General features: G+C 34.8%; 1 protein-coding gene across 1 annotated transcript; it reads right to left on the reverse strand.

Moving 5' to 3' along the window:
• Window positions 1–3529: 3529 nt before the first annotated feature.
• Window positions 3530–10367, reverse strand: nsun3 (NOP2/Sun RNA methyltransferase 3). The gene is made up of 6 exons (XM_058771678.1): window positions 10187–10367; window positions 9834–9943; window positions 9228–9586; window positions 7877–8031; window positions 5096–5217; window positions 3530–4161 (listed from the first exon to the last, which is right to left on the reverse strand). Exons 1-6 carry the CDS (start codon window positions 10301–10303, stop codon window positions 3894–3896), a joined length of 1131 nt encoding a protein of 376 aa, XP_058627661.1. The 5' UTR covers window positions 10304–10367; the 3' UTR covers window positions 3530–3893.
• Window positions 10368–13620: the final 3253 nt, after the last annotated feature.

The raw sequence follows: 13620 nt of genomic DNA on the forward strand, positions 1-13620 counted from the left end.
CTGAGAGGTAATAATTCATTTCCTGCGCGAGTGAGCCGCTCACTGATTTGAAAGGGCAAGCGGAGCCCAATGCAGAAAATGGAAGGGCGAAGACACCCGCCGTCCCAGCACAAACTCACACTGAGACATTTTTTCTCCTTCTTGCGCTCCTTCCATATTCAAGTGGAGCTCCTATACAGCGTAAAATACTTTTTAGTCGGTATTACTGTAAATAAACAGCAACAATCTGAGAATTTGTTAACAGCAGTTGATGTTCCACTGAATGGAAATTAAACTGTTGATTTGTGCATACATACGTAACTTCACTGCACTAGAGACTGATGGATAATAGGAACGTAACCAAAAGTACCAGTTTCTGAAATATTTCACTTTTAAAGGTTACATGGATTTAACAAATAAATAAAAAATTCAGTTTTGGAAGAGAAATGCCTGTTAGAACCGTTAATCTTTTTGCAACACCAAAACATGATGTATTTAACTGAAAGATTATGCTGCTAAATTAAGACAATTCAATAATATCAAAAGCATTTTACTAAATAAATAACCCTGTGATTGAATGCACAAGTAAATAATAAGTAACTGAACAATATCCTATATATTAATCTAAATTATCTTAAAATGCATGGATGTGTAAATCTCGACTTTTAGAGTTAAGATACTGAATGTTTTAAAACGAATCGTCATGTCTCAGTAGTTTTTACCCTTGGACGTTTGGAAAATGAAACCCTAGTTTGACAGCTAAAAAATGTGCAACATGAACATATGAATCACGGGAGAATTCATTAAAATTCCCTCCACAAAGTCATATCCACTGCATCTCAAATCATATGTTGTTTAATAATTGCAGCTCGACTAGAAATTATGCAAAACAGAAACATTGTGTTCAATGATACAACAAAAGTGTAAAAAATTAAGAGTAACACATTGAAACATGATTTTTTTTAAATAAAAAGACTGATACAGTATTTTCTAGCAAACCGCTCCAATTCTTATTTACAACTAAGAGAAAAAAAATAGGTCTGTCTGTCTATCTATCTATATTACAGTAATTGATTTCACTATTTTCTTCACATATTACATAAATACATGTATTATTGGTTATTAAAATGGTTATTCATGTCTGATTACATCATAGCTTTAAATGCATATGATCAATATGGTACAAAGATAAATCAATATCTATAAATAAAAATCATTTGAAAAGTAGCAAATATCAATGATGAAGGTATACAGAAATTCATGTCACCTTTATATAACAAAAAAATAAAAATAATAAAAAATAAAAATAAAAAACCTGAAATGAGAAGCTACATGAGATGTCTGACATAAGGAATTATCTGAATCCACCCAGAAATGTTCATTCTTAAAAAATGTCAGCAGAAGAAGATCTATAATAAGCAAGACCAATAGGTTAAAGTCTTTAATGGCAAAGTCATGGTGTTTATTCCTACAAAAACAGCTAAATTGATATCTTACAAGGGAGCGTGGCAAGAAAAATATGATAGGCTCAACATGTGATAGCATGTGAAGGGCTCAGCTGTTTAGAGGAACACGCAGCGGTCTGATAAAGTGAACTTTTGGACCTCCATGCTGTTAAGCAAAACCCTAGTAGTACATCACACGGAGAACACAATCCTCAGAGTGAAGCATGGTGGTTGCAGCATCAAGCTTTGGGGAGGCTTCTCTGCGGCAAGGATTAGAAAACTCATAAAGTTAGGAGTAAAAATGGATGGAGCTACGTACAGTAGAATCCCCGAGGACAACGTGAAGCAATCCGCAAAAGCACTGAAATTTGGAAGACGATTCATCTTCCAACAGGGCAATGACCTAAAACATACCGCAACAGAGCTTGAGCAATATTGCTCCGAAAGAATGAGCAAAAATTCCATTATCAAGATGTGCAATACTGACAGACTTTGAGGCTACGCAGGCTCACAACTGTAATCTTGCCAAAGGTGATCCGACCAGCTTCAATCTTTGAATACTTCGATACTTATACAGGGGGTCAAATGTCTGAGAATAATTAAGATTTTTCTGGGATTTTTCTTTTGCATTTATTTGATCAAAAATACAGTAGAAACTGTAATATTGCAAAATGTTATTACAATTTGAAATAACTGTTTTCTATTTCAATATATATTGTATGTAATTTGTTCTCGTAGCGCCAAAGCCAAATTTTCAGCAGCCATTACTCCAGTCTTTAGTATCACATGATCCTTCAGAAATCAATTCTACAAAATTACTGTTTTTAACACTGATATTAATGAGAAATGTTTCTAGAGCAGCAAATCAGCATATTAGAATTATTTCTGAAGGATCATGCAAAACTGAAGACTTGATTAATGGCTGCTGAAAAATAATTGTACTAATATTTCACAATATTACTGTTTTTCACTGTATTTTTGATTAAAATAAATTCAGCCTTGTTGAGGACTGCTTTCAAAACACTGAATATTCAAAACACTTTTGAATCCCCAGTGTACATATTCTAATGCAGCTTATAGTTAAATAAACCACCTGATATGCAGTTTTAATTCTAATAGCAACAAGCTTCTCTATTAACATTGATGCCTCTTGAGATGATGTTAATGCACAACCCATGCACTCTGCTAAATTTTTAAATAAATATAAAGCTATGATGGTGCTGCTACAGTACTTACAGACTGTTTCTTAAACGTATACACCTTGTCTAAAAGGTGTGTGCGATCTTATTTTCATATATCTTATTAATGGTAAACATTCAAAGTGTGCTCTTCCATGATTCAGGAAAACTCTTACGTTTTATTAGACGCAATTTGTCATTGACCTTAAAGGCTGACAACAGCAAAACTCCTCAAGCAGTTCAGCTGAGACGTTTAAAAACACTTATGCAAAAGAGAAAAGACCCGAGCCCACATTCATTACTCAAACCTTGTTCAAGTGTTGCATTGTGAGATTTCAAAACAGCTTTCACTTCCGAGAGATCATATTAAGTGGTGCTTCAGCTGGAGGGTCGCTAGAGATTAGCATTCCTGCCTAACCTGGGCTGTTTTTGCCTTTGTTGAGGCATGTAAATTCAAAGTTCACAGTTTCTTGATCAGCAATTCAGCATATTAAAATCATTTCTGAAGGATCATGTGACACTGAAGACTAATTAAAGGCTGCTGAAAATTCAGATTTGCCATCACAGAAATAAATCACACTTTAAACCATATTTAAATAGACAACAGATATTTTAAAAAGCAAAAATATTTCACATTACTGCTGTTTTTTCTCCATGAAATGTAATTTTTCAGATGGATGGAATATAATTGTGAATTTTTATCTCACAATTGTCTTTTTCCCAATTCTGAGAAAAAAAGGCAGAATTGTCAGATATAAACTCACTGACTTTCTCGCGGTTTTCATCTTGCAATTATGAGTTTATAGCTTTACAATTCTGACTTCTTCTGAATTTTTAGTTTACATCACAGTTCTTTTTATTTTTTTTTTGTTTCCACCATGAAATAAAAAAATAAAAAAGGTAATTATGACCATTTATCTCATAATTCTAACTTTTCTTCTCGCAACTGTCTTTATATTTCACAATCCAGACTTTTTTCTCACAATTTTGAGATTGTCACCATTCTGCCTTTTTTTCCTCAGAACTACAAGAAAAAATTAACTACAAGATATAAACTCCAAACAAAACTGCAAACTTCAAAAAAAAAAAAAGTTTGAATTGTAAGATAAAAAGTCGCAATTACTTTTTAAAAAAAATTCATTTATTTATTTATTGTTTTTGGATTGGAAAGTTTAATGAAGAGGGCCAGGATAGACACTTACAACTCAAACCTGAATCAATCATCTGAGCACCCCAGCTCCGATGTGTTTAAAGTACTACCACTGCACCATAGCACAATGTTTTTATATTTTTAATATATTCTTCGTAATCGAGAAACATACATAGGTCCCCAAGTTTTACCCTTTTGTGGGATCACTAACTGTCCCACGGAAGGATGAACATGAGCAAAGCAGAAATGATCAGACAGAGAGTCAATTAAGTGTTGCTCCAGTTCCAGAAGCTCCACTCCTTGATAAGATGCAAGCACCGCCTCCACAACTGATTGGTTTTCAGCTCGTGACATGGTACATGTGGAGTAGACAACCACTCCTCCAGGACGCACTGCTGTTAGGGCCGAACTGACAAACAACAATAACACACAACCAGCCATTATTAACATTAAATAGACATCATCAAATTGGCACTTTCTAAAAACCCATTAGAAAAAGGAGAGGTTATTATTAAATAAGGCTATTAAAAATCATACTTGTGATATAGCTGACATAAATTATAAATATTACATGAAAAACTTAAATTGTAAAAAAGCTAAATGTTAGAAATGTTGCTTTGGAAACAAACTGAAAAAAAAAAAAAAGTTTTAGGTCTTTTAAGGTTAAAACTACTAAAATAAATTAAAGCTAAATATTAGTGCTGCCAAATGATTAATCGCGATTAATCACATGCAAAATAAAAGTTTTTGTTTACATAATATGTGTTTGTATACTGTGTATATTTATTATGTGTATATAAATACACAGACATGCATGTATATATTTAAGAAAAATATGTTATGTTTATATATTAAATATATTTATATATAATATAAGATATAAGAATATAAATGTATATACATGTAAATATTTTCAAAACATATACTGTATGTGTGAGTATTTATATATATATATATATATATATATATATATATATATATATACATAAATATAAACAGTACACATACATATATTATGTAAACAAAAACTTTTATTTTGGATGTGATTAATCGTTTGATAGCACTACTAATGACATAAGCACATAAAAATAATAAAATTAAAATTAAAACTGGAAATATAAAATAAAAGTCAAAATATTAATAAAAGCAGAGGTGCTTAACCTTCATGTCAACGCCAGGAGTTTAGAATAATTATTAGTTACTGTCAAGAAGATAATTATAGACCTCAAATCAAGAATGAAACAAGAAAAAAAAAAAAAAAAAAAATGTAGCAGCATTGTTTTGCGCTGTCTGCTTGCCCACGAGTTTGTGTGTGTGGGGGAGTTCCCGTCATAGATATTTACCAGAGCAGCTCCTTCTGTAAGAGTGGTAGCTGAGTTCTCTCCTTCAGCCACATTTCCCCTTGGTGGGTATCAGGGGTATAAAGCCAACTCCGGTCATTAGAGCACGGGGCATCTACAAGCACCTGACACAGAGGGACGGAGCAACGCACACAGACAAACACACATCAGAGAACAGGTTCGAACTCTGCAGGGAGGGAAAAACAGTGTAGGAGACTGAAGGGGAATATTTCATGTTCACCAGGGGGACGGTGAACATAACACAAAGAGGAAAGCAGAAGGACAGCAGGGACCTGCCGGTATGGGCCTCATTAGCTCTTTAAAAGAACCAACACACTCACACCGTCCTCTGTGAAACCAGCTGAACAAATGAGAGAGCGGCTGAAGTAGAGAGAGAGAGAGACAGTGGAAACACTACACACACCTGGGGCTAATAATCACAAAACGCACCTGAGCTAGAATCTTCTACAGTGGTTAAACAAACAACCAACGCAAGCAGTAAGAATCTCCCTGAAAGATTCAGATGAGCAATAGACAGGACTGAATAAAAAAAAAAAATACCAGCTATTCGTTCTGGTATGGATCTCTCTCAGGAAATCCTGCAGTCCCTAACCCACCAAACCCATCGTTCCTTGCTCTAGCTAAGCTTGTCTTCCTTGGCTTCCTTTGAGACTGCTCTCTCCTCATTAGAACTGGCTGAGACTGCCTTGTCAAGCTGACAATTGAGCCCCACTGTTTTTCTCCCTGCCAGTTTTGTATTAGAGCCTCTTAATTCCCTCTCTTAGCTCTGCTGCCTGTCTGGCTAAAAAAAACGCCCGGGGGCACTCTGGAGACCGACGTCACTAAAGGACGTGATGGTGTAGAAAGACCCCCGTGGGTCTGACAATGTGATCTAGGTACGCCGGCATGTTTAAGAGGAAGAGCCAAACCTGTTACCCTCATCTAAGTGCCAGTGCTGATAAAGTGATTCGATTATGGGCGTCTGAGACATATTCATTTGACATTTCGGGACAGGGTTTTCATCATCAGAGGTTGAATGCGTACCTGTGTCCCCTCCATCGAGGGTCCCAGGGATCTTAAGCATCTGTCCAATGTGAATGGAGGTCAGTGCGAGTAAAACAACAACACTGTCACCTTCTGGTGGGACGGGTGTATCACAGCCATGTGTGGTTGTGCTATATTCAATGACTTATACAAAAAACAACACTCACTGTTAAAAAAAAAAAAAAAAAAAAAAAAAGTACCTATACATTTAATTCACTGCAGTTTTTGGTTGAAATGAGCATTAGTGACTGTTAAACACCAACAAATTGTATTCCTTTTCACACAAATTATGATTACAGGGGCAGAATATTGATTAATAAAGACTTAATAAAGACTATATACTATACACATTACTATGTTTTGACCTCAAAACACTTATAGTGTTTTAGCAAGATTTATAAACTAATACATTTTTAAGTCCGCAACACATAACTAGATTCAAATGATGAGCTTTTCTGACATAGTAAACTTGCTCAGGAGCTCACCTGGTAAACAGTGCAACTGCAATTCAGAGCACTCGTGAAAATCCAATGAAACACGTGTCACAACAAAAGAGCTCAAAGATGTTGGTCGCAATAGCCTAGTGAGCAAGTGCGGCAACATATAATGCCGTTACGTTACAGGTGTCCCGAGTTCGAATCCCAGCTCGAGGACCTTTCCCAATCCCACCCCCCTCTCTCTCTCCCACTTCGCTTCCTGTCTGCTCTCCACTGTTGTATCATAATAAAAGGCAAAATGTTTGCTTTTATTTGTTCGCTATCAGTTTAGATTAAGTTTAGTGAAGGTGGTACATTATTTTCAAAGGTTGCAGAGCATTAGCCTTTTAGTGCCACTCATCAGACATTTCATTTTTGAACTATAGTGCTACGTACTACAACCAAAATAAAACATTGCCAGATTCCTGTTTATACGTTTCAGATAAAACTAAACATGCTGGACATTTCTCTTTGAAAGTGTTTAGTAACATAAAAGAAGCAACATAATATTTATTATTTTACAGAAATCTTGCCACGGGGATGTTTTTCCAATAAGCTTAGTTTCAAAAGAAAAGTTAACCTCTTTTACCAACGCATTCACCCTGAGCTGCTTTCATTTGAAACCATCACGACATCTCCTGTCGCATTGTGTATTCGTTTACCTTTCTGCTCAGTGGCCCAACTCTTTTCTCACCGCAGAAGAGAATAATACTCAGTCAGCAGTATCTGGGAACCTTAAAAGCGCTATATTCACTGCTTGATTGGCATGTTTGGCCTGGAGGGCTGCAAGTGACCTGCCTAGTGTCTCGTCACCTCATGATGAGTGGGAAAAAAATGCGAACATATGCAGCTTTGCCTTCAAATGACTTAGTGTGCAGAAAACCTCTATTCCACCTTGCAGGTTTTTGGTTGCTTTGAGATGGAAAGTAAGGGCTTGCACTAACAGTTACGCCAACAGTGATAAATGAGGGAGTTTGGAGGCAGCTTCGCTATTGATGTCATGTAAGAGTGTCACTCTGACATTCACAAACAAGCCCCCCCTCCCGCCAAACACTTGGATGGATGACATTCAGTGGAGGTTAATTCAGTGAATTTAGTTTCTGCAGTTAACGGAATCGAACAAATGTTAGGTAATGTTCTTTCCTATGAAGAAGTCTTTTGATGATTCATTCTGTGTAAATATCAGCACTTAAAATAGCCAAATGATGGCTTAAAAGTTGTAATTTTGATGGGTGTGACAGATGAGTAGAGGTGAGTGTGGTACCTTGTCGTAAGCCCCTGGCTGCATGCTCCCAATGCTCCGGCCATCCAGGTGAGTCACTGAAAGCAGATGTCGTAGCGTAGGAGGAACATACGATTCTAGAGTCTTCAGTAGCCAATCATGTCTGTGCTGATCCACTTCATTACAGTGCAGGAGCCCTAAGAGTTCAATTAAATGACAGAAGAAAAAAAATTAATTCAAATTGTAGGGTACAACAAAATGTAATTTACATTTAAAGGGGTCATTTAATGAAAAATGTATTTCCATGTACTAGGAAATGCACTGTAAGTTTTAGAAATGAACAGTCACCAAGTCAAAGAAATGGAGAACACTTGGTAAGATTTTGGCATTGTGTAAAGGAAGGTCAGTTAAGTAAGGTACTGTGAAAAGTTATTACGATTTAAAATAACTGTTTTCTATTGTAATATTGTAAAAAATTATTTAACCCTTTGATGCAAATTTGAATTTTCATAGCCATTACTCCAGTCTTTAGTATCACATGGTCCTTCAGAAATCATTCTAATAAGCTTATTTTCTGCCCAAGAAACATTTCTGATTATCGAAAATAGTTGTTCTGATTCTTATACTATAATACTGTAAAGCTGATATAAAGTCACCCAGCTTTATATCAAGCTGATGTAAAGCTGCTTTGACACAATTTTCATTGTTAAAAGCGCAATACAAATAATGACTTGACTTTTTTTTTTTTTTTTGTAAGTTTAAAAGTATAACTTGCTCTTTTTATAAAAATAACTTGATAATAAACTTGAAACAAATTTTCATTTCACAAGACATTAGTAAACCAGCACTAATAACACACTGAATTATAAGGGTCAGAGAGTACAATAGTGCAAAAGTTGCATTATAATCATTATCTTTCACTTTGACAGACTGGGACGATGCTGTGATCTGGGCACTTAATTTCATGAGTAATATCCCATAAGTTATTCCAATGGACTACACTTGAAATCTCGTTTCTCTGCCCAAATCCTTGTTCATATCTCGAATACATTTTTTTTAACTTTATTTTATGTCCTTTTCTTTACCTCAAACCCCTGTTGGCATCCTTTAAGAATGTTATATTAAAACAGTAAACAGTTACTTTAACCTGTAATAATAGATAACAATATTACAGTTTTTACTGTATTTTTGATCAGATAAATACGGCCTTGGTGTGCACAAGTCATTTCTTTCAAATACATTAAAAAATCTTAACAACCCCAAACTTTTGAACAGTTTTACATACAGTAGTTCATCATAAGGTTTGTCTCAGTCACAGATCATTTCACATACACGAGTCATGCCCTAGTCCTAAGTATTTTGTTGATTGTTCTAGACTAGGTTTGGAACTTACCAGGAGTGGCTGTCTGTAATATAGCCAGACTTTTCCCTCCAGGAGCTGCACAAAGATCAAGCACATGCTCCCCTTCCTTCACATTCAAACTCAGTACTGGGAGAAGAGAGGCTGCATTTAGGAGGTAGTACTGTTTTAACCAGCCGGGGTGGTGGCTTTGGGTAGGAATTCGCACTGGATCTCGGTGAATAAAACACTGCAGGGGGATGGGTGCCGTTTGGGAATGGGATTCACTATGCGTCTGTGGAAGGAGGTGTGTGTACCCAAGCTCTGTGAGGCACTGCTTGAGGTTTGTAAGGTCACTGAAGCGATTAAGAAGTACACCGTACTGCCATGAGAGTAGATTCAGAAGCACAACCCTGAAAACATCAAACATTTATGTTGTGCAGACTAGTTCTAAGATCGTTTAATATAATGCACTTCTGTAAATCAAATAAAATGCTACATTTCCAGAAAGCTAATATTTACATAAAAACAAACAAAAAAAAAGTACTGTGGTAATACCATACATTAAAACAAATGCTAAAAAACACAAACTATTTTTACAGTATTTTACAGAATGGCTATTTTAACAATTATAATAATAATAATAATAATAATTCCCACCTTGCACTACGCCACTGCTCTCCAAGCTCTTCACTGTACTGTGCATCAAAATGCTTCAGTACAGTCTTACAAACCTGCTTCTGAGGTTTAGATTTACACTGTGCGTCAAGCTGTTGAGAACCGTTTAAACACATTTAATTATTATTTTTTTAAATTAACAAAAAAATAATAATAATAATAATTATGATATAAATTTAAAAAATAAATATTTTTAAAACACTTAATTTATACAGCTAAACAAAATTTCAATTAAACAAATATTTAATGTTCCTAATATAAAGGTAAAAAATTAAAAAGATGATTATAACATGATACTTCTCAGTATCTTTTTAGTAGTGATATAAACCGCTCACTGTATTGACTGTGCATTGACCATGAGACAAGGAGGGTAGAACACGCTTAAAAGACTTCAGAAAGAGAAGAGGACTGCTGGAAAATTCCTTTATGCAGCATAATTTCGTCGAAAACATCGATATTGGTATACCGGTATTTCTAAGTTTATTTATTGTTCCGCGGTCCGCCTTCTTATTGAGTTCCCCCAGAAACGTGGATTATGATAGTTGTTCCGTTTTTCTGTGCTTAGAGTCGGTTTTCGTTTACCAATACGTATTCATTTTTAGTTTATTTATTGTGTTATTGTACTGCTTCTGTTAGCTAAATATGGGGTAAATAAGCAACTGTTAATATTTGTAAACATCATAATGTTTTTAGGCTATTTAGGCTACCTTTTTTTTCTGACTTTCGATTTCATTGATTAAATTGTAGCTACATAGGTTATACTTTATTTTATGCCTTTTTGTTCACCTCAAATCTCTGCTGTTATCCCAAAACTGGCATCCTGGTTCGCTCATGTCTCTCTGACTATTTTTTAACAAGGCTATTTACAGTCTTGCACATTTTTTTTTTATTAGAAATTTAGATTTGTCATGTTGAAAAAAATAATAATTTACTTTTGTGTCATTGGTGCTGTATTGTTTAATATTCGATAGAAACCTGTTCTATAGGAAAAAGAAAACAAAAGATTGAATTTTATAATTCAGCTCATTTTAGTCTGATCAGTGGAGTGGGATTTAAGGTGTTACTGAAACCATACAATTAATCTTTTATGTCAATTTGTCACTGATTGTTGCCAGTGTTGCTTAGCCTAATTTATGACATAAACAAACAAGGGCTTAAGTTGTTATATTTCATCAGAATGCCCGGCTATATTGGAATATCTATCAAAGGAGAAATATAGAAAGTGTGGTTGAATAAATATTATCAGCATATAGGCTACAACTGTGCATATCCTTTCCATCTCCATCTTCTGTTACTATACTATTACTTACCATTTATGATGGAAATATATGCAGTTAGAGTAGCAATACATGTGGGGGAGCATTGAATGTGGTTGTATTGCAATTGGTAGCAAATTAGTGTTGATATTAAGTCAAAATTTATTTGCACATAGTTTATAACCAAAAGCATTTAATAACAGTGCACTGTAAAAAAATCAACTTTCGAAAAGTTCTACTAAGCAATGTAAAAAAGTAGTGTGAACAAATAATTTTTAGTAGGAGAAGTCAGTTTAATTTTTTGTGTGACCTGAATAAAAACATGTCGCTAGCAAAAGTTGTTTTGTTTACCTTACTTAGATACTCAAGTATACTTGTTCACAACATATGCAAATGTTCTCCCAACTTTTCAAATTGAGTCATCTAAACAAGCAATTTTACATTGAACAAAATTGCACAAGATCCCAGCATGCATTGCAGCTTGAAAACATTTTATGTTAATTATTATTAAAATATTATCATTGTTTTAAATTTTACTGGCTTAATTTATGCTGCTGCTGCTGCTGTTGTCACTGTCAGTTAGCTCTCATGTGGATCAGAGTTCATATTTGTACTGATTTAAAATTTGATGATCCTCACCATGGTTGAGAATCTGTATATGTGCATCTCATCACATCTTGTTTAATGCATTTGTTTATCAGCATAAATGTTTGTCTTTAGCTTTAAGAGGTGAGTACTACCCATATAATGTAGAAGGCTTTGAAAATAAACAAAAAACTAAAGGAAAGAGGATTGTTAAAAAAGATTAACATTGATAAATGCTAAAAAATCTTTGGTTGCTCTGACAGATCTTTTATCACTCAGTAGACTGACATTTATTTATTAAATGAACTAAGGTTTTTAAGTTGTCGGTTGCTGCGATAGGTTGCCTTATTTTTTTGAGTTTCATTGACCATGACTAAAATCAAATCAGACATTCAAAATGACCAACCAGCAGATTCCAGCCCATCCCCACTATACTGTGACAAATAGAAGACCCCTGATGAATACACATCTCAGCCTGTGGGCCTTAAATACTATCAGCACTTTTGTGTCTTTAGGATTTACAAATGGTCTTTTTAATAAGGAAGAGTGGGTTGTAACCATGTTTTAAAAAATGTTTTTGTTCATTTTTAACCTACAAATCCCCCCTTAGCATCGTTAGCCACATCCATTCAGACCAAAGTTCTCACTGTCCAAATATGCGTTCTGTTGTGTGAAATTTCATTGCAGACTTGTGGTCCAGACTTGTTGCAAAAGCAGCAGACTGAGTTTCATCAAAAGGTGTGTATGTGAAATGTAAATTGCATAATATTTCAAAATTCACTTTTCTTTTGTAGCTCTTACCAATGTCTTATCTATTTTGTTTTCTTGATTTCATTTTTTCTCACTCAGACATAATATATAGTCATAGCCAAAAATATTGACACCCTTGCAATTCTGTCAGAAAATGCAACACTTCTCTCAGAAAACTGTTCTAATTGCAAATGTTTGGACAAGACAAAATTATTGGCACCTTGTCAAAATTTTAAGAAATAATTGCTTTTCAAGCATGTGATGCTCCTGTAATTTGTATTTAGACACCTGTGGCAAGTAACAGGTGTGGGCAATATAGTAATAACACTTGCAACCAGTTAAAATGGAGAAAAGTTGACTTAACCTTTGTGTTGTGTGTCACACTGAGAATGGAGAAAAGAAAGAAGTGTAAAGAGTTGTCTGTGGATTTGAGAGAAAAAATTGTGGAAAAACATGGACAATCTCAAGGCTACAAGTCCATCTCCAGAGATCTTAATGTTCCTGTGTCCACTGTGCGCAATATCATCAAGAGGTTTACAGCCCATGGCACTGTACGTGGACAGAAGAGCAAAATTAATGAAAAATTACAACGAAGGATTGCGCGAATGGTGGATAAAGAACCCAGACTAACTTCCAAACAAATTCAAGCTGATCTGCAGACACAGGGTACAACAGTGTCTGCTCGCACTATCTGTCACCATCTGAATGAAAAGGGACGCTATGGTAGGAGACCCAGGAGGACACCACTGCTGACACAAAGACATAAAAAACAAGACTGGAGTTTGCCAAAACTTATGTGACAAAACCACAATCCTTCTGGGAGAATGTACTGTGGACAGATGAGACAAAAGTACAGCTTTTTGGTAAAGGACATCATGGCACTGTTTACAGAAAAAGAAATGAGGCCTTCAAAGAAAAGAACACAGTCCCTACAGTCAAACATGGTGGAGGTTCAAAGATGTTTTGGGGTTGCATTGCTGCTTCACTGAGAACAATTATTTTGTGGTGAAGTAAATACTACATAAAAACAAATGTAATTTCTACATTAAATTTAGTTCAGGCAATAATTTAAAAAAAATTAAGTAAATTCTATATTATTATTATTATTATTATTATTATTATTACTAAATTTAAGCTTGTAGAAATTTAAAGTTTGAACTTACAAGTATATTTTACTT

The sequence above is a fragment of the Onychostoma macrolepis genome, chromosome 01 (genome assembly GCF_012432095.1).
Source record: "Onychostoma macrolepis isolate SWU-2019 chromosome 01, ASM1243209v1, whole genome shotgun sequence".
In the NCBI taxonomy this organism is placed as follows: Eukaryota; Metazoa; Chordata; class Actinopteri; order Cypriniformes; family Cyprinidae; genus Onychostoma; species Onychostoma macrolepis.